Here is a 21,613-nt window from a genome sequence, read left to right on the forward strand (position 1 = left end):
GACTCTTCTCTTGTTAAGAAGGGGCCTGTGGCAGGAAGGGAGGGCCAGGAAAGAGCTGGGCTTAGAGACCATCACGCCAGGTGACCCTTGACCCCAGCATGCTACATTTATGCCTCGCCAAGGATGCTGGAGGTTGGGGCAGTTCTCCCTGCGCTGCCGCTTTCAGCAGCAGAGACCTTTCCAGGCAGCAGGAGGACCAGAGAGCTGTGGCCCTGCACCTTTCCCTGGAGACTGGCAGGACCTCGATGGCCTCCCCCACGTGGAGGCGGGCATAGAAGCAGTCCCAGGAGACATTCTCTGGGTGGCCCTTTGCTCGCTGTCCCTCTCTTCCTGGGCCCTGGGCTGTGGCTGGTCAGAAGTGAGGAAGAACCCAGCACTGGGCCTCTGCCATGCTCTGAGCCAGGAGAGATGTTTGTGCTATGCCAGGCGAGTGGAGAATCCCATCTGGGCGGCTCCCTCCAGGGCCCCAGGGACCACTGCTGTGAGCATTTAGACCAGTACAGCAACTTCCCAGGTGGGTGATGGGGCCAGCTTGTTTGCGCTTAGTTGCGAGCAAGCTGCACTGTTTAGATCTAGACCCCAGCGCGTGGGTGGGGCTGCCTGGTTTTCCACCCCCACAGGCCCTTTTGTTCCTGTGTGGGGGCTGGGCAGTCTACCCCAAGGGTTGCAGCATTACAGTCTGTGGCCTCTCAGAGCCGGGCCCTGGCAAGCAGAGGAAATCAAAATCCAAACAGGAAGTGGGTCAGCCCTGCAGTCTGTGTGCGTGGCGGGAGGGAAGCCGTTGGATGGGCCCTGCAAGCCTGAGACAGTCTGCGAAGAGCAGCTGGCAGGGGAGTAAGTGGCAACGTCCTGTGCACTTTCTGACCAGCCACCACCCCAGCATGGGCCGGCCGCTCAGCTGGGGAAGAGGGTGGGGGCACTCTCCTGCCCTGTGCTCACCCAGCACGGGATCAATCCTGACCTTCTCGAATCACCCATCAGCCTGTAAAGGGCCAACACACGGGCCTTGGCCTAGCGGCTCTCACACGCACTGGAGCCCGCCCGTGGGTCTCAGGCTGGGAGCTTGGGGCTGTGATCCTGAAGCCTCAGGCACTTCCTTGGTGTTTCTGGGCTGACATTTCTGGCTGTCTGGCATTCTTGGTTGTTTCTCTATGAATGGTTGTTTCTCATCAGCCCGGTAGGCTTCCCAGGGCTCAGGGGATGCCCTCCTGGGGGTGCCCATCTCTCCCCTGTGGGAACTCAGGTCACTGTCACTGGAAATCAATACCATCTGGACGCAAGCACGCATTTAGAGGCTCCAGGAGTTCGAGGTGTCCTGGCCCGACCCGGGGGCTGTGCTGCCGACACCCTAAGGACAGAGCTGTCCAGCTCTGGCCCTGGAAGGGGAGTGCCAGAGCTGATATCCGTGGTCGGCCGCCTCCTCCCTGCCGGCCTCTTGGCTCCCTCTCAGCTGACACCCCCTTCCTGTTGGGCTTCTCTCCCTGTTGCTTTCTTTCCAAAATAAGAGCTATGCATACCTCTCCCTATCTCACCCCTCTCCAGCCCATGCTTAAGCCCTGGCATTACGCCACCCATCCCGGGGCTACAGTTCAGATTTGGAGACAGAGCTGGGAGTGCAGTAGGGGTCTTGGGTCAGGAAGCAGCTGTGGTAGACAGCAGAGAGGGAGTGGGGCAGCTGTGGGAAACCACACTTGCTTCAATAGCTGTGGGCAAAGAACATGGGGCAGGCAGTGGCCTGAAGCCTGGGTCTGGGGAGCCCCTGTGTTTCAGCATCATGGGGCAACAATCTTCATGTAAGTACTTCTCTGACTGGATCTGGCGTGACCTGGGGGGACTCCAGTGACATTCTGAACTCTGCAGGCACTTGGCCTTGTCTTGGCAGAGCCAAGGTAGCTCTACTGAGGATGTGGGCCCAGCTTGGTGGGGCTGCAGGCCCTAGATGGATGTGATGCGTAGCTTCTGCATCAAGGAAGTGTTGCCCAGGGTCTGGGATCTGGGGGTTGAGAGGGACCCCATGGGAAGACACCCCTGATTCGTTGAATACTTGCTTATTGGCCTGTGGCCTGTGCACGTGCCAGGACCAAGCGGCTGCTGGGGTGGCACCTGCCTGGGTGTGAGGGCCCAGGGAGAAGAGGGGCCTGCTGTCTGGACAGACCCAAAGTAGGAGCACTGGAGCGCCTGGGCTGCCAGCACAGCCAGGGATGGCCCGGAAGCAGCCTGATCAAGTGATCCTGTCTCTGGCCTGGGCTGCCTGCCACGAGAGCTTCTCACTGAGGAGAAAAAGTGGCTGCCTTGTCTTTTCACACCAGGGAGATCCAAGACCAAAGTCCCCGGGGAGATGCTGCCTGGGCAGAGACCAGTGGCTACCTTGGATAGTTCTGAGCTTAGCCAACCGCTCCAAGCTTCAGAGAGGAGGAAACAGTGAGGACAACCAGGAGGGTGCCTCCAGGCTTCCTTGGTGCAGCTGGCGGGGGGACCTGTAGGCTTTCAGAGGGCTGGGCTGGGTAGGGACAGGAGCAGTGTGGCCCTAAGGCAGACCCGCAGGGATGCTTACCAGGTGTGTTCAGTAGGCCCACTCTGCTTGGGCTGGGCACCTGCAGCTCTGAGTGGCTGGCCCGGAGGTCTGGGCCATCAGGGCGTCCTAGGTCGTCTGTCTGGCCTGCGGGGGATGAAGCAATTTCTGCCAGCACCTCCAGATCCTTCAGGATGACCTGGTGAGACAAGCACAGGACAAGCGATGACTAGGGCAAGTCTGAGACTAAGCCACCTGTGGGCATCGGGAGGGCTCTCAGCTGATGACAAGTGGGTGACAGCTATCAGACCATGGCTGGGCAACTGCTCTGAGAACCGTGATGGAGGCAGGAGGCAGGAAAGGTGGAAGGCCCTGGATGGTGCCCCCAGGAGGAGGAACCCCAGGGGCCCTAGGCCACATTAGACCCAAGGTCCCTGAGGCACTCTGCTGTGCACAGGGGTCACTGGGCCATGGTGCACCGAAGTGCCCTTGACACTCAGGGGCTGGTTCTGGGCTTCAGGATGGATGGCCTGCCACATTTGGACACAGTGTTTACAAGGCACGCACACCCAGGTCTGGCAGAGATGATGCCTCTGTAGCCTGACCACCCTGACACAGAGTTCAGAGTCAGTGTGGGCACAGGGAGCTAGTGCTGGGTCATGGAGTGCCCCAGGGCTGTCCCCACCAGCTACACTGCCCCAGGCTAACTCCCCGCCTGTGGGTCCGGGAAGTAGCAGATGACAAGTAACCGAGTTCCTGACCCTCGGCTTCCGCCTTGCAGGGCCCCAGCTGTCGGGAGCATTTGGGAAGTGACCCACTGGATGGAGGCTGTCTTCCCTTTCTCTGTCACCTTGTTTTTCAAATAAATACAAAGACAAGTTAAAACAAAAAACAAAATGCAATGTTGAACCAGTGTAAGCCTGGAACTTCCTGGATACCATAAACCAGATAACTATATACCATTAGGGTTTTAAAAAATTGATTTATTTGAAAGAGTTAGAAAATGAGAGAAAGAGATGATTAAGGATGGGCCAGGCCGAAACCAGGAACATCCTCTGAATCTCCACATGGGTGCAGGGGACCAGAGACTTGGGCCATCTTCTGCTGCCTTCCCAGGAGCAACAGTGGGGAGCTGGGGTGGAGGCAGAATAGCTGGGACACAAAACTCATACAATATAGAACGCTGGTGCTGCAGGCTGCAGATTAACATGGTGTGCCACAAAGCTGCCCCCCCCCCCCTCCGCCAATTCAGTTTAAGTTAGGGAGAGGGAGAAAGAGAGGAAGGAAAGAAGAGATATATAGAGAGAGACAGAGAGAGGCACTGGTGTACTCCCCAAATGCACCAAAGAGCTGGGACTGTACCAGGCTGAAAGTCGGAGCCCTGAACTCAATCCGGGTCTCTCACTTGGGTGGCAAGGACCCAAGTACTTGAACCATCACCTGCTTCCTCCTGGAGCACTGCACAATAGCAGAAGTTGGACAGGAGGCAGGGAAACTGGTCCCGGAACACCGAACTCACCCAACACCTGCCCCAAGAAGTGTACACTTAGAATTTCCATCTCAAGGAAAGGTAAGAGGCTACATCTCCTGAAAGCTTGAAGTGGTCCCTGTTAATACAGGTGACTCGCCAGTTCCCCCCTCCCCTAACCAGCTGTGAGTCCTGCTCAGTTCCTGCGGCCCACTCCAAAGGCTCACGTTGGCAGGAAGTCCCCTCAGCTGCAGCCTGGCCTCCTCCAGGCTGGCCATGGCTCTTGTGCTGCTGCCCCTTCTCAGGGGCTGCCTGAACCCTGACTTTGTGCCGGGGGCTGCAGGAGTGAGTCAGAACCACCTCCGTCCACCACCTGGCGGGCAGGTCCACTACACTGTGGGGAACCTCAGTACACGTGTCAAGTGAAGGAAGGCAGCCACCAAGGGCCACATGTGTTAAGATGATTCTATTCTCAAGAAATGCCTAGAACAGGCACATCAGTGGCTGTCAGGGGCTGGGGGTGACTGCTCATGCGCTTAGGGTTTTTGTTTCGGGGAGTGAGGTGGTAGTGATAGCATGACGCTTGGTGAGAATATGAACAACTCCTGAATTTTACTTAAAAATTCCAAGTGCAAACCTTAAATGGACACGCTGATGCTCCTGATCCAGTGCTGTGTATAGCAACTGGTCCCTGTTCCATCTGGAGCCTGAGGTGGGGGTCTCGCTGCCCCCATGATCTCACACCTGAGTCAGACTCACAGGAGATAGTGGAGGACTTGGGGAGGCAGCCAGGTCTCTGCACAGCACTCTGCTACTGCCCCCCCCTGAGCCCTGCCCCACCCCCCAGCCGCTATGCTGCCTCTCAGGTCTGTGTAGGTGGGTGAGGCCCATTGCCTCCAGGCAGCAAACCCTGGCAACCAAATGCAGCCAGTGAGCAAAGGGTGAGACAGTCGGGTAGGGCCAGATCCCTGACATCAGGGTAGACACAATGATCCATGCCGGGGTCCACTGGGCACTTGTTTCCTGTTGGAAAACATGCCTGGAGAAGAAGCTTCTCCACCTGCGAGGCCTGTCCTGTGTGAAGTCATCTCCCCGGGGAGCAGGTGCGGTGCCAGGCTGCAGCAGGGAGCAAGTATCCTTTCTCCCTGTACCAAGCCAGGCCCTCACTGTCACTGGTCTCCCTTACACACTACCAGGAGGAATCCAAAGCTTGGGCAGTCATCAGCTTAGGGCAGCAGTGAGGCCACTTTGAACCCAGTTCTGACTACCAGTCTTGAATCCGTTAATATCACTGCCCTGAGCTCTGTGGTCACAGTCCTGGCTCCAGGTGCCCAAGCCTCGGCCAGTTCATTTCATGTATCCTACTTTTTACCCCCCAGTGGCTGCCAAGCAGCTGTCATAGACCTGTTCTAGGCTGAATGCAGGATCTGTGAGGACACAGGGGGCAGGTCCTGCCTCAATGATGACCAGACAGGCTCTGAGGCCACAGAGAACCAGCAGCACAGCCTGGGGAGGGCCAGGAGGCTTTGGAAGTTCAGATGACCGCCAGGCAACTGGGGAGGAAAAGGAAGTCAAAGTGCTCTCTCAAGTAGCTTACGTCACTGATGGATGCCGAGAGCAATGTAACACATTCCAGGCTTTAAGAGCCTGCGGTCCAACCCTGGAGCAGGCACTGGGCAGAGGTGGGGGTTACGGCCAAAATCTTACAAGGGGACCAGCCAGAGAAGTCTGAACTTTGCTTCTGGGGGTGGGAAGCCTCAGTTTCTCCACAGGTTCCCATGGGGCTTGATCTTGCTGTGCTGACCACAGGAGATGCAAGCTAGTGTGATGCCTAGGCAGGTTGCGTAGTCCTGTGCTTAGTCAACTGTAGGTCAAAAACACTGGAAAAGAAGCACTTCTGTAGTCAACACCCAGAACTATGGCCGAGTTATTATTCCCTAGACAAAGTAGTGCAACAGCTATTTATAAAGTATTTATACTGTATTAGGTACCTGTCTACGTGATCTAGAGGTGGTGAAGGTACGTGGGAGGCTGCACATGGACCACACAGGAATGTTAACCCAAAGAACGTGAGCATCTATGGATTCTGGTATCCTTTGGGGTCCCAGAGCCAAGCGACAACTGTGCTTTGTTAGCATAGCATTGGGAGCAGGTACATCAAGACGCTGGCTCACCACACTCACAAGATCACGGGTAGCACAGCCGAGCTGGTCGGCGGCTCTGGCTTGGTGACTGGGCAGAGCCCACAGGGTCCACACAGTTTCTGACTCCACCTTCCACACCAAACAGTGTGCCCAGCCTCTGTGGCACCGCCTTCCACCCACGGGCAAGCACTGCCAGTAAGGCTGTGTAGTGTTTGTGGGATGCTGTGATCGTATAAAGCTGAACACCAAATGGCAAACGAATGCAAATCACACTTCAGTCACACACTTCAGGCTGGAGTGGTGTCTGCTGGGAGTGGTGCCACTCCCAGCGTGCCTTCAGTGCAAAGGCACCGACTGGTCTTGGGTCCCTGGGGCTGGCAGAAAGCCCACAGTCCTGCCGGCACACTTGTAAGCACATGTGCCTGCACATCTCTCATGTCACACATGTGTGTGAGTGCACACGGCGCTCTTCCTGTCTCTTCTGGAAAGCAGGAGTCAGGTGAGGAGAGGCAGGGGCTGAGGGTGGGTGGCAGGGAGAGGGTGTCGCGTCCCTGGGGGCTCTGAGGCGACTCTGACATCCTGCTCCTGCAGCCATCAGGCCCAGACTCCCCGCTCACCAGCAAACCTGACCCAGCCCTGGTGTGAAGGGGGCCCCAGGAGGCAATGTCCACAGCAGTGCTGGACAGACCAGCAATGGACTAGTGGTCTGACTTGGCCTCTGGGGGATGGGTAAGGGGTTCTGAGACAAGGAAAGAAGCTCCCTGGGGCCCTCTGACCGGGCATCCTGCTCAAGGCCAGGCTTGGCACCTGGGTATCCCAGCTTCGACCTCCAGGAAAACAAGTGCACTCCCTCTGCCAGGGAGCAGGCCGGCTGGGAGCTCTGGCTTCAAGGATGGGGCAGACTCAATGAAAGCAGGAGGAAGCCACAGCAATTAGTATGCACTTCGTAGCCTTTTGCAAAATGAATATAAAACACTTGCGCTTTCTTTTTGTGTGAAAGAAGGGGGAAAGACAGGGAGGGGAGGGAGGGCACAAGAAAGCAATATTCTGCTGGAGCAGGGTTGCCTGCCGTCACCATGACGACGGCAGGGGGTGCGGAGGGCTCATCAGCTGGTCTCTAGTTCTGGGGTGGACTGAGCTGGCCAGTGGCTGAGTGGAGGGTCAGGGCCGGAGGCAGCTGAATGGGGAAAGCTTAGGGTGAAACACTCCAAGGAGATCCTTAGGACCAGGGATATGGGATCCCATACCCTCTGGGACCTGGGCAGCAAAGGACACACTGCAGTGTGGGAGGGGATCAAGGCCTGAGCAGGGCCACTGTCTCTGGGCTGGTGGCAAGTGCCCTCTCCTCCATGACTGTTCAGGGCAGGCGCTCCTGTCCCAGCCCTGCACGGTACTGGGGCTGGCAGCTGCCGTGCCCTCTCCCACACTCTCCAAGGTGCCACCGTGGCTGCTCTCTCCAGTGGCTGGAGGCCTGTCCTTGCTTCTGAGCAAGGCTCCAGAACACAAAGTCCCAGGGTGGAGCCGGTCAGCAGACAGTGACTAAACGCTTACTGGGCTGCGGTGCTGACAGGAAACGGATGGTCCTGAATAGTTTCTGCCAGGCAGGATGGATGGGGAAGCCTCTTGTGTCACATGGCCACTTGGCTTTGGGGCACTTCAGTCCATGGTCTGCACAGGCCACTGGGGGGAGAAGAACCTCTGGAGGCCAGCTGCCTTGGCCTTCCAGCTCATGCCGCAGCAAGATGAGCCCTTCTTGGAGTGACCAGAAACTCCCAACCGGGGGGGTGGGGGTGGAAACCTCTAGTTTTACAGGAGGAATATTCCCAACGACATCCTTGTAGGCAGAGAGAGGATTTTAGGCTAACAACTGTGGGCACTGAGGTCAGGCTGGTGCAAGCCACCGTCCAGGCTTATCTGCTGCCAATAACCTGAGCAGGCAGGCACAGTGCTCAGCCTGACATCTGGGTCAAGTTGGGCTGCTTCTCACCGCTGGCACTCACGGAATCCTCTGCTTCCTAGCATACAGTCCTGGCCCTTTCCTTCATGGGGGACCAGCACAGAAGAACTCCTGTTGTCCTGCTTGGGAATTGCGGAACTCATCCTAGGAACCTAGGCTGAAGGCCACAGCAGGAGCAGGGGACAAGACAGCCAGGTGCGAGCTGCCGCACTGGCCATGTGGCTGCAGAAGGCAGCAAACAGGCTCTGGCCTGGGAAAGCTGTGGCTGACAACCAGCTTGTAGCAGGCCAGCCTTCTAGAAAGGGAGAGGAAAGCACTGTCTCCAAGAAGGACATCCAGGTTTGCAGCTGGGAGAGAACTGCTCAGTCCCAATCTGTTTCTCCCCAAAGGAAACAACTCTGATGAAGGACCTTGTACCCTCTTAGTAAAGCAAAAATTAACCTACAACTCCAAAAAGACCTAACTTAGTACTTCTGACTCTGAACACAGGCCCGTGCAGACCAGGGTTGCTTTATTCCTGTCAGGAGACCAGGAATGTCTCCGGTAGCGCCTAGCACTGTGCCTTCTGTGTGCAAGGCCAGTGCCAAGTGCTGTGTGCATGAACAGTGTGGTGCCTGGCAGCTGGGGACACTCTCAATGCCTTAGGCAGGATTGGCCCTGCAGGCGCAGCTTCTTGTCGCCTCTGGCAGTTCTGCATGGGATCAGTTCATTGTCCAGCCCACCTTGTGTTTGTCCACTTTCCCCCCCAGAGGTGTCTGAGCACCTGCTGCAGGTTGCACAGACTCTGCCTCCCAAGGCGCACAGCCACGGGCCAGGAAAGGGGGAGCGCATGAGGAACGTGAAGACACCAAGGCACCCGGCCCAGCTTTGGTGTGCACGAGGGGACACACGTGTGGGCTGAAACCCTGAGCAATCCCGAGCCCTCTGGGCGTCAGCCTTCCCTCTGGTGAAGTAGGGGAGACACAGAGCATGCCCCTCAGGGTGCCATGAAAGTGAACCAAGCCCACACAGGGTGCTGAGCATAGGTGTGCAACAGGGTGAGAGTGACACAGAGGCCCCTGCTGGCAGCTTGGGGATCACCTCTACTCCCCTGCTGGCCTGTGGCCTTGTGACCTGCCAATGGGGAGTTTGAGTTTCAAACTCAGCCACTATCAGAGCAGGAAAAACCAAAACACGGCTTAGAAGAAGTTTGGCTTCTAAAGATGCCAGGACCGTGGGGGTCAATGCATGGCTGCAGCCCAGCAGCCTGGACCTGCAGCAAGAGGGCTGAGAGCCAAGAGAGGGGCCCAGGATCTTCAAACAGGATCCCATATTTGATCCTGGGCTTTAATCTCCTAAGGTTTTGTGCAAAATGCCATTGTGTGGGCAACCCAGTCCACCCTGAGGATGCGAAGAAGACAGCCAGAGGAAATCCAGGGAAGGGACCTGCATATGGCCGAGCAGCCTGATGGTAGCCCTGGTATGGGAGGCTCTGCTACGGGGCTTCAGAGCCAGGCTGGTGACTGGGCTCTCCAGGTCAGATCACTTTCTAAAGTCAAGCAGAGGAGGGCAGCGGGGACCAGGCTACATGCTTGGTCTGTGAGAAACCTTGTCCCTCTCCTAGGGCATGACTGTCTCAGCTTGGCTTCCCTGGGTGGAATTGCACCTGCCATGCTGCCACTTTGCCAGCCTGGTCTCCCCCTTCCCCAGGAGCCATGCAGTAGCTACTGACCCCAGAAGCACCCATGGGAGCTGTGCTCTAGGACCCTCACTTGCCACCTGCCCAGTGGAAGGATCTGGAGATAAACACCACTTCCCCGCTCCCACCCCTTCCTCCTGCTGCTGTCCAACTGCCAAGGCCATCCACGACTGCCACGGAGCCCCCTTTGTTCTGGGGTAGCTGATGTGCCATACTGAAGGCAAAAGCGTGGAAATCTGGGCAAATGAAGCCAGCAGACGCCTGCTGGACAGGGCAGGGGCCCCTCTGGGCCTGTTGCTTTTCTAGCCCCCTCTTTCCTGGCAAGGGCCTGCTGTTTGGGCTGATTTCAGAACAAAGTCCTCCCCGGGGCCCCAGCAGTGGTTGCCAGTTCTTCTGGGTTCCGGGGTGTAGGGCTTGGGCTGAGGCCTGGCTGCCTTAATGAGGCAGGCCAGAGGTCACAGCTGGCGGCCCGATGCCCCCTCCTCTCCTACCATTTTCTCACAGAAGTCCCCAAGGGAAGCTGCAGGGCCCACGCAGGGAGAGCTGAAGCAGGACCCTGAGCCACGCTGAGTTCACGGCTGTGTGGGTGAGCTTCTGGCAGAGCAAGCGAGCGCTTGGCTGTCCACACATTGCCCCTGCGTTCACCCGGCTGAGATGTTACCTCACCACAGGATCTGATTTTAAAGAAATCTGCGGAACCAAGGCGGGGTGGAGGGGCTGGCTTTGTTTGCTCTGGAGAGTGGATGGAATGAAAATTGAGTGAAATAAAAAGTGAGGCAAGGAAGTGAGAGGGGAAAACAAGTCCCGCTCAGGCGGAGACTGTCCACTTTTGAGCGGGTAGCATTAGTATTCTGGGCAGTGGAGTCAGGACCACACAGATGCAGAGCAGGGAGGGACCTGGGGCAGCCTGATGGGATCCAGAACCAGATGGAAAGACTGAGGGAAGATACGGGCTGCCCCGCCCGGCCCCCCACAGCCGGGCAGCAGAGGCAGACTTGCTCTGTTGCTCCTTGGTACTGGTCGCTGCCAGCCTTCGGCTTGGGAGCTAGACTCCGGGTCTGTGAGCAGCCCAGAGGCAGCCATGGGGGCTGAAAAAGAAGGTCAAGGTCAGGTGTGACCAGTAGCACGGTGCGGGTTAAGCATCCCAAATGAGCACTGGTAGGAGTCCTGGCTAGTCCATTTCCAACCAGGCTTCCTGCTAACGCACCTGGGAAGGCAGCAGAGGGTGGTCCAAGGGCATCAGCCCCTGCACCCACTTGGGAGACCTGGATGGAGTTCCTGGCTTTGACCGGGTTCACCTCTAGCTGTTGAGGCACTTCCAGAATGAACCAGCAGATGCAAGATCTCTTTCTCTGTCATTCTGTTTCCTCAAATCAAATCAATCAATCAATGTTGAAAGAATTAAGTGGAGGAAGCACACCTGGAGGTGATGGTCAGCCAAGGATGAGCGTCCTTGGTGCTGGGGGTTATGCTGGCCTGTTCCCGCCCCGCTGGAGCCTGCTTTGTGCATGGTGAGGCCTGTGTGGACGTGTGGGCTCTACATGCTCTGGAATCTCAGGCTCACTTCCACTCTGGGCTGCCACTGGTGAGGGGACCAGTCACTCCCCTCATGCCTGAACCTGCTCATGGTCTTGTTGGGAGAACGGGAGACCAGTATCCTTCCCTGCAGCCCCCAAAAGTCCTTGTGTGACTTCTCCTCGCCCAGGCGCGTGGGGCCTCACACATGGCACTGCCCACGGTCCTCAAGGAAACCAGGGTCGCCACTGCCTCTCGCTGCTGCCCCCGTGTGCAGGGCCCATTCCGAGGGATGGCACGCCCCAGGGACAGGAGAGAACAGGCTGTCACCCTGGCCCTGGGTCTATGGCTTCTCCCAGGGAGGTTTTGTAGTAGTGTCTGTTGCTTCAAAGCAGAAAGGTGACCCTTGATCCCACTAGGCCAGCTCCCCTGGACCCAAGTGATGAGAACTCGGGAGAGAAGTCTCAGCTGTGTTCCTATGGGGTGGGGGGCGGGTACATGACAGGGCAACAGGGAGGGCAGGCCCCCAGCTCAGGCGGCTGGCCTGGAGTGCTGGTGCAGACACACGTGGCCACAGCCCACCCCCAGAGCGGTGACTTCTCTCTAGGCTCTTCAACGAGCCTTGTCTTGGTCTGCCTGATAGCCCACTGGGCCCTCTGAGCTCACTCCTAAGATCGGAGAGCCTCCGTAGCTTTTCCGTTCCATTTCTCCCAGGATCTGGACCGTGAACACAGCCAAACCCTCCCCTCCCCCAGAGCCAGCCACCGCTCATGTAGTCACATTCATCCCTGTCACAGCAGTGCCCGCTTCCAAGCGCCCACCCTGTAGGCAAGGGCTGAAAGGATGGCCCAAAGACCCAAGCTGCCCTGACCAAAGAAAAAAACTGAGGGCCTCATGAGACATCCATGTTCCCCTTCCCTGATCGCAGCAGCTGTGAGAGCCACCCTGGGGTCCTGCTCCTGGGTTTGGGCACTTCTGAGACACCCTGTTGGTTAGGGACAGGATGGCACCCATGGGGCACACTGAGCAACCTTTACAAAACCCTTTCAGATGTCCTAAAACTGGCCCTGAGGCTTCCTCCCAAGCCATCCAGGTGTGACAGCCATCACGTTCATGCTACAAAGCCCACCAGGGCCCTTGGATAAGGCCCGGAAGCCTACACTCCAAGCATCCCAGAAAGGTGGATCCCTGCCTTCTTCTGCACCCAACATGGAAGCCGTGGACCCCGACCAGCGAGCTCTCTGCACAGAGCATCTAGGCTAAGGGCGGGAGCTCCCCTGAGATTTTCTACTCCAGATGCTGGGGACACAGCAGCCCTGGCACGCTGAGGAGACCTCAGTGTGAAGGGCCCATGGGCGGGGCTCCTCTGGATGGCAAAGGACAGAGGCCCTGGAGCGCACTCTGCACACCAGGCCTTTTCTCCCCCTCCTTGGACCCAGGACAGCCCACTGGAGCCCTTCTGCCTGCGGGCAGGGGCGTAGGGGCAGGGAACATGCTCACTATGCAGCCTCTCTCTTGCTCTAGGCCACTCTGACCAGGTTGGAGAACAGTGAGAAGGGAGCCTGGTCCTGCCAACCACATAGCCCTCTGCTTGGCCTGGAGATGGACTTCAACCCTCTCAAACACCCAGCGGTGAGCAGACCTCACGAACATGGAGGAGAAACACAGTGGAAAGGGGGTGGATGTGAGGGTGGCTGGCTGCTGAGGGAGGTGGAAGGGCTCAGAGCAGACAGGGAGTGAGCTGGTGCTGGCACAGAAGGGACAGCCCACCCACCAGGTGCTCCTGTTTACCTGCGCTGAGCATCTGACCTTACTGATTGCCCTTAGCGCTCACAACCACTCCGGGAGGGGATGCTGCGAGTGTCATTATTTCCTGTTTCCAGATAAAGAAACAGGCTGAGAGAGCCCAGGCCGCTTGCTCAGGGTCAGCCAGTTGCTGGACTCTTGGAACGCCTGACCCATCACCCTCCTCAGCCTATGGGCTGCCCTGGGAGAGATGATAATGGGAAAGGCACATGGTGCACATCATGGCACCACAACCACTAAAGTCAAGGCCCTGGTGCATCAATGACACTGGAGCAGGCCCCACAGCCGCCCCAGAGCACAGCAAGGCCACCACACTGAAGAGGCCAAGTTTCCCCTAAGCGAATGTGTGACGATGGCCAGGACCTGGATGGGGCTGCTCATCCTGGCTTTCCACACGTCTCCAAGTCAGGTGTAGACGTCATCACCCAACTGACAAGGCAAGGGAGGCAAAACCTCCCACAGCGGGTCCCTGGTGAGGAAGGGTCAGAGCTAGGGTCTGGGCTCAGGTCCAGCTGCCTGGGAGTCCTGGGGGGTGGAGGTGGGGCAGCTGTGCTAGCAAGGGGGGATACTCTTGGTCAGCCTGGAGGGTCAGGCACGCTGATCGGCCCTCATGTCACAGCTCCTCCTGGCCCCCCTGGGGCAAGTGGCGTCCAGGGCAGGGGCAGAAGAGGCCATCACTACACAGGGGTCTGGCGGGAAGTGCTGAGCCTACACCCCACATTCCATGCTGGGCAATGGAAATCAGGGTCACAGTTTCACTTACAAAGCAGGTAATTTGATCCATAGCTAAATGGGAGTATTTCTACTGCAGCACCAAGCATATTAATCTGACATCTGCAGGTTTTCTCTGACAAAAGGGATTTTCAGATGATGTCAGCAAGGAGCAGGTGGCTGGGGGAAGCAGTCACTTGCTCACAGAGCAGCAGAGGTGAGGGAGCCAAGAGGGCGTGGACTGTGGAACCGAGTCAACATGCAGGTAGAATTGGGGATAGTGGCCCAGGACACACCCCAGTAGGGTAATGTGCCAGGGGACCACGGAAGCTGCAGTGAGGACTGCATTGGGTCTCTGTGACTCTGTCCTGTCCCATGTCCAGTTTGTGTATCACAGTGCCCAAGTACACCTTGTGTCAGGCCAGTTTATCTCAGTGGTTATCACAACCACACTGGGGAAGGAAGACATTCGCGACACAGGGAACAAACGCAACGCCCCAGTACACAGAGAATTTCTGAGACTTAGTAATTAAGATGGACAGGGGATTGGAGTGGCAATAGGAAAGCTTTCTCAAAATATGCACATGTCCTTAACACAACAAACCAATGGCTCTGCCCAAGGACTTGTGGAATGGAGGAAGGGAGGGGAAAGAGGGAAGGGTGCAAGGCCTGAAGGCTCTCTCCTGGCAAAGGCACGACGAAACAGGGACACAAATGCGACTAGCCACAAGCTCTCCACCTGTGATTTGTTCTGAGTGGGGGGCTGGATAGAGAGAGTGAGTGATGGGCACGGTGGTCAGGTGACGCAAGGGATAAGCTCTGGGCGCCAATGGATGTGGCTCTGAGTGCGCCTTCAGCCCTTCCTTGCTGTGTGTAAGCAACTTAGCTTTGAGGCCTCAGAGCTTTGAGCTGCAAAACAGAAACGAGTGCGGAACCACAGCACTTGGTGCGTGAAGGCCCCATGGATCCCGCAGCCACTGGGCTTGCAGGTTTCCAGTGCAGCAACATCTTCCTGGGGACTGAGCCTGGTGTGAGAAGCTGTGCCTTCAGGCCTCAAGACCCTTGGCAAGAGTGCTGAAATTCAGTCTTGCTAATGAAGGAGGTACCCCAGGAAGCGGCCTGGCCCCTGTCAGGCTGCCTGTGCCTGCCCCCCTGCAAAGAACAGGCTTCCCGGATCTGGAGTTCCAGGGCAGGCCAACTGAAGATGGCATCTGTGTCTGGGAACACCTGAAAAACCTAACAGGGCACACCTCCCAGCACCCCCCGCCACCCCCATCGCCCCCAAAGAAGCCTTGGCTGTGGTCACATTGTGCTCTCTCTGCCAAGTACAACCCTGACATGGCCAGAGACTGGACAGGCGACACAGAGAAACCTGATTCTGGCCAGGACCCAGATACAGCAGCACCAGGGTGTGTACAGCACTAGAGCAGTTAGCTTTAAGGTGCCAATGGAGCTTCTTTAAAAAACCAGTTTTTTTTCCTATTTCTATATTCTTCCTGAAGGGAAGAGGGAACAAAGGGACAGAATCAACATATCAATCCCTGTAGGATGTCAATTTATCTTCAGGAGGAGGGGAAGGAAGCTATCAGTCCCACTTTTTGTTTTGGGGTAAGGTGGTAGAAATTACTGCTCATTCCAAGGGTTTTCTATTCTGCCCTTGGGTGATTTCTATGACCCCCCTCCCTGAGACGGTGCATAACAGACCCCATCTCACCATTTCCTCAGCCGATCCTCCCTTGGAGCTCCCTCCTGCCACCAGGCACGAGCCTCTCTCCCTCTTCCCCTCAGATAAATCATACTTTGTAAACTAGAGTTTGTCCGCATGAAAACTCTTCTTTCGCATGAGACAAGAAACGAGGTTGCTGCCGTGTTTTCACCCAGCAGTTTCCCGACAACAGCATCCTACCACCAGGAGCCAGTGCTGAGGAGCACACCCCCAAGTCACCCCTCTCCAGATGTTACAGCCCTGCTCCCTCCAAACTGTCCCCAAAAGCAGCTTCAAGCTGCCCCCAGCAGAGGCCCATGAGAAGCACCCAGAGCCCTAACGGCACCCGACTGTGTGATGCAGCACAAGCAGAAACAGGCACACAAAGCCAGAGTCACACGTGGAGGCTGGATGTGATCAAACGGCTCAATTTCAAGGCCTGAAAACTTCCAGTGACGTACTGGGGAGGGAACCAATCAGCAGCGTTCTCTTCCCGTACTAAAATGAGGGCCCAGCCCGTGCCCTGAGTCATCTCAGCTCGCGGGCAGAACTGGGCCATGTCCACCTGGGCCTCATGCAGCGGGGGGCAGTGTAGGCAGTGTGGAGAGGCTGTGTGTGCATGTGTGCGCGGGTTTGGGTGGATGAGGGCACACTCCCACACCATCTGTTTGGGATTTTTCTGGGAATACAGAGAATCTCCAAGGACCCAGAGGCGGATACCTGCCTGTCTGTTTCTTTCTCCAGCTTTGGCTCCGACCCACAGACCTGCCTACGGAGCAGCTGGGGCTGCCATGGCTCTTGTCCCAGCCCTGGAAGACCAGTGGTCTCCCTGCACTGGGGGCTATGGGCATCGTCCCCCTCCCCTCTCTGTCAACCCAAGCCTTGCCCACTTCAACATGGCACAGGGCAGTGTGAGTACGGCTGTTGGTTCATAAACCCACTGATGCCCATGTACACTGCTCTATCCACTGCCCACAGTGCCTACAAGAGGAGTGGCTGACGCACAGCCTAGAGACCTAGTGTGGCCACAGGGAGTGGGTCCTGCGCTGACTCAGGTACACAACAGAGTTAGGGCCCAAAGGCCCATAGGCCGGCCTCTGTGCAGGCTCGCCTCACGGCTAACTCCTGCTGCTTGTGGGGTGGGTGGGGTTTCAGCTTCTCCCTTTTATGCCCAGTGTCTGGTGACCTCATGAAGCAAAGCTGAAGAGCCCACTTTCAAATCAGAGGTCAAAATAGAGCCCAGTGGACACGAGTGACAACCACGTCTCCCCCAGTGTGCAGCATGCAACTTCTGGGGCATTTTGTTCTAACAGTCCAGGAACCCACTGCTGCCCCGAGGGGGCAGGGAGGCTCAGAGGCAGCCTGACCCCAAAGCCACGCCCTTCCACTGCCCTGTCCCGGTGTGCTTCACGAGGCCCTCAGAGGAAGCGTCATGTCCGGTGCCAACGGCTCAGTCACAGCCTTGCCTCTAGCCCCTCGACAGGCAGGAAGAACAGCGCCACTTCTGGGTCCTAAGTGGCAACACTGCGCATTTCTGTCCTAAGACCACACCCCTCACAGCCGAGGGGCTCAAGAACTGACGCCGCGTAGTGCAGGGGCGCATGGGGGACCTACCTCATCGGATTCATCTGACAGTGTCTGCAGCAGGATGGGGAAGAGGCTGTCCGTGTGTCGGAACATCTGGGGAGAGAGAAGCCGAGTGCCTGTGAGCTGTGCTCTTGTCCCAGGACAGGCCCCTGCAGGCACAGGCGGTCCCTGGCGCGGAGGCCCCTGGGCCCCAGGGCTCACCTTGCGGGGAGTTTTGATGTAGAGATGGTACAGCCACTTCAGGACAGCGATCCTGGTCATCATGCCGATGGCCGTGTCACTCAGGTGGCAGTTTAGCACCTGCACGATCCCGTCGAGGTCAAGGGTCATTGGGGCTCTCTCAGCACTGCGGGTAAGACCAGGAGGGAGAGCTGAGTGAACCCGCCATGCTGCCCTCTCCCACTGTGCTGTGGCTCTGCCTGGGTCCTCACACCCAGAACCAACTCATGGTCCCGGGCTCAGCATGCAGACCTGGGCAGCTGGCATGTGTGCCCCGCCTGGGGCTGCATCTCCCACCCGTTCAGGCTGGTTTCTTTCCCTCTCCTAGAGTTTGGAACCTGCAGCTTGGCTGGTCCTGTTCATGGCGCACTGGTGGGGACGGTCCAACTGCGGGGACCTCAGGGTTCCTGTTGGTCAGGCAGGCCCGCCCACCTGAGCAGCTCAGGGAGGGCCCTGTGAACAGTCCTGAGCCAGCAGCTCCTTCAGTGAGCAGTTGTGGGACATGTCTGTAGCCAGTCCAGGGCATTTGGCCCTGCAGTGGGCATCCTGGACTTGCCTCTGTCTGGGTGTGGCAGAGGCCATTTGGACACAGCCTCTGCCCCCATCCCTGGCGTGAAGCCCTGCTGTCCTCCAGTTGGGGGAATGCCGCGCCAGCCACCCAGAGGAGCCTGGGTGTCCCTGGGAGACACAGTCATCCTGTGCCTGCCAGGGACTAGGGACTAGGGCTCCAGCGGTTTGAGGTGGTTCGCGAGGTCTGGCTCCTTTTCCTTTGCCATATCAGGCACCCATCACACTGTACTAGCTGGGGTGACAGGACCGTGAGGACAGGCCTGCGCTTCCTGGGGGTGGGGCCAGGTATTCAGCTGCCTGCCTGCACCAAGCAGTCTTTCAGCGGCATTTCCAGGCTGCTCAATTATTCATCTGCATCAGGGAGCTGGTGGCTGTGGGATGCGCGTTTGCCTGCAGCCTCTCTCAAGTCCATTTGATGTGAATCTCTACGGGCACTGTTCTGGGTTCTGCAATAGGAAGCGGAATCACTATTTAGTGTCATCTGAAGATGCCCCTGTGCCCACTTCAGTAGTGAGATTGCATATCCATGCTCTGAGGGCCACAAGATCTGAGTGTGTGAGTGACACAGCCTCAGGTGGGCACTGCAGCTTCCTCAGGAGCCACAAGGCTCGAGGCTGCTGTTGTCTTCTGGGGTGTCACAACATCTAAATTTCTCGGTAGCCTAAGACACCAGGGAAGCTAAAGCGCAGACAGTCCTGGGGTGGCACCTGGCACCCTGAGCCTGCAGTTCATCAGAAACATGGAGTCAGTCACAGATGCAATGTTACCTCTTTCAGCTTTAAATCAAAAATGGAAAGAGAAACAGGTGAACAACATTTTAATTGACCCAACATATCCGCAGTGTTAGCGTCTTGGCACGTGGTCGACACAGTGGACGTCCTCATGGCTGGGGCTCAGAGGGCCTGCCCGCGTGCGCTTTCCGCCGATGGCACAGCCGTGTTCAGATCAGCTGTACCTCAGGTGCTCCACAGCAGCCAGCACAGTAACTGCGTCAGGGCTTCCTAAGCACTTTCCGACTGCCTCTGCCGGGTTCCCAGAGGCTCCCTCTCCCTCTGCTGCTGATCTGCACTTACTGCAGCGCTTCGCCTTGGCCAGCGGTCATGGAGCTCTTCTCCTTGGGTGGGCGTGGCCAGAGAAGCTTGGGTCGTGGTGGTGTCCCACCCTGGTCTGTTCTTTCCTAACCTTGTGTCCCAGTGTTGACGGTGAGGACTCTTCCTGCAGGAGCTGCAAGCATCTGGGTGTACCATGGGCTTAAGGGTGCCTTTGTGGTTCCTGCCTGCTCACTGCCATGTTCTTAGCTGAACCAACCCCAGGCATCTATTCCCCTAAGGGGCTGAGGCTACACCAGCCAGGGGTTGGTAAGAAGTGCCAGGTTGGGTCCATGTGTGAGCCAGGGGAGCAAGGGCTCTGATGGCACACGCTGTGCTGAGTGCACTTCCAGAGTGGCCTTGCTAAGTCCCCCCACAGTCTCAGCACCCGGTAGTTCCGTTTCCATTCTGGTGAGGGCTGAAGCACAGGCTCCTGAAGCTTCCAGAGCCAGGTCTGACAGGAACTGACAGCCTGAACCTTAGCCGAGGACTCTGGAACATTCTGCCCTCCACACTGTACTGCCTCCTAATAGCAGAGGCCATAAGGGGCATCGTCTCTGTGTCCTGGTGGGGGCAGCAGCCTTTCAGTGCGTTTCATGTGTTTGCTTGTGGGAAAAGCACATAATAGGCCTAACGTGCGCAAGAGGACCCTTGGGACATCCTGGCGCTGATTCAACAGGGTCCTGTAACATCAGGACCACGGTTCCCTGGCGAGCCGAGCTCCAACACGCAAGGCAAAGATGCTGCCAACCAGCCCATGGTGCCACCATGTCACGGGCACACAGCAGAGCTGGCGGCCTGGCTGTTGTATGGCTTTCCCTTTAGCAGACACCACCAGGGCAAACCTTCCTGAAATGGGCAGCTGAGCCTGTCAGGCAGGCAGGTGTTGGCTTTGCCAAACCAAGGGCTTCCTACTGGAAAAATCCCTCACAGTCCATGCAGACGGCTCATTCTATGCACAGGTGTACAAATCCAGTCCCACCGACAGTGCGGGGTGGTCCCAGGCCCAAGAGACTCGTGCGGGGAACTTGTTCCTGGGCTCAAACCAAGGGCTTCCTACTGGAAAAATCCCTCACAGTCCACGCAGACGGCTCATTCTATGCACAGGTGTACAAATCCAGTCCCACCGACAGTGCGGGGACTCGTGCGGGGAACTTGTTCCTGGGCTGTGGTGCTTGGCACAGCCTGCCTCCTCTCCTGGCTGGCTGGAAATGGCTGTCACGGGAAGCAGCTGTACCCCAGGGCACAGGACACTGATCCAAGCTGGAGACAGGGACGATGGCCTTGAGTGGGCAGCTCTCCTGGGCCCCTCCGCCCCAGCTTAGTTGCCCCATTAAGAACAGAAGGAAGTGTACACGCAGTGCAATGCATTTCTGCACCAGTTCCAAGTCTAGACAATTACTCTGGGGGCTTTGGAGACTTCTGCGCAGCCTGCTTGGCGTACACCTCACAATGTGTCTTCTGCGTACTGTGGAGTCCCAGCGTGGCACTGCTGTACCTTCCACACAACCGATCCAATGAACAATGCTTGCCATGCAGCTGGCGAGTACTTACAAGAGCAGTGGATCTCTATGGTACCCTACTTCCTAAGGCATTCCCCAAATCAGCAGGCGAACCTAAAAACAGGGATGTGTCCCAAGTCCAAAGTGCCTTAAAAAAAAAAAGACCACTACAGATATTTTTAGGGAATAAATGCTACAGGTTGGGGAGCCTGGATTTCTACATTATTCTTACTTGTGTAAGGGTAGACTCCTATCAAGAAGAAAGCATTGAAGGACACTTGCTTTGGCAAGGTGCTGGCATCAGAAGGAAGGCAGGGCGCCACCTGCGTGAGACCTCTAGCGTCCAGCAAGGGCGGGAGGCCGCAGGGCAAAGCCCAGGCACTCTCCAGCCATGACCAGTGAGGCACAGGAAGGGCGCTGTGGCTTGTTCCCTCCCAGACTCGGTCCTGACTGACCGATGAGCTGGTGAGGTGGACAGGAAGGTTGACTTGGAGGGACACAGTTCTGCAGTGAGGCAGAAGCCCTGGGGTCCTTTGCTAGCTCCCCACTCTGCCCTGAGCTGAGGCAGCAGAAGGCACTACTGACTTAGGCTTCCCTGCTGCCGCACCTGTCAGTCAAAACCCACCTCTTACATACTGCTCAGTTGCTTTGTTCTACTGACAGAACAGACTGAGACGTCAGGGCCCTGGAGCCAGCTGGACGTTGCTCCCCCCTCAGTCGCTAGTTCTGCAGTGACCTTCGGTACAAGGGATGTTCTCCAGGCCCTGCTCAGTGAGAACGGCAGGTGCACTATGTAGATGCCTTCTGTGTGCCAGCATGCTCACAGCTCACAGTACACGTCCACTCACATAGGCCCCAGGCACCCTGGAGAGTGGTGACATCGTTATGTCTGGTTGACAGATGAGGAATCCAAGGCAGGGAGAGGCCGAATGCGACCCCCCGCTGGCCTGGTGGGGTGGGATGGGGACAGGCAGCTGGCTCCAGTGCTGTGAGCGCCCCTGAGAGGTCAGGCCCATCCTGGCACAAGCACACTAAGGCACAGGCACTGCCCTCTCTCAACCTCGTCTCTGGCTTCAAGCTGGCCTCATCTGTCCCATTTTCCCGTTCCTGTTCCCTGCAGGGCTGGGCAGTCCAGCCCCTCCCAGTGGAGT

At 57.3% G+C, this 21,613-nt stretch overlaps 1 protein-coding gene across 1 annotated transcript in view; it reads right to left on the reverse strand.

Annotated features, from left to right (window-relative positions):
• The window catches only part of VAC14 (VAC14 component of PIKFYVE complex), a 92,145-nt gene that overhangs the window by 38,370 nt on the left and 32,162 nt on the right, over positions 1-21,613 (reverse strand). Inside the window, exons 11-13 of the mRNA XM_004584011.4 lie at positions 17,285-17,429; positions 17,111-17,176; positions 2,555-2,711 (exon numbers count right to left, since the gene is read on the reverse strand). Of these exons, the coding sequence (XP_004584068.2) occupies positions 2,555-2,711; positions 17,111-17,176; positions 17,285-17,429 (368 nt within the window). The remainder of the gene's footprint in view (positions 1-2,554; positions 2,712-17,110; positions 17,177-17,284; positions 17,430-21,613) is intronic.

The sequence above is a fragment of the Ochotona princeps genome, chromosome 16, assembly GCF_030435755.1.
Source record: "Ochotona princeps isolate mOchPri1 chromosome 16, mOchPri1.hap1, whole genome shotgun sequence".
Taxonomy (NCBI): domain Eukaryota; kingdom Metazoa; phylum Chordata; class Mammalia; order Lagomorpha; family Ochotonidae; genus Ochotona; species Ochotona princeps.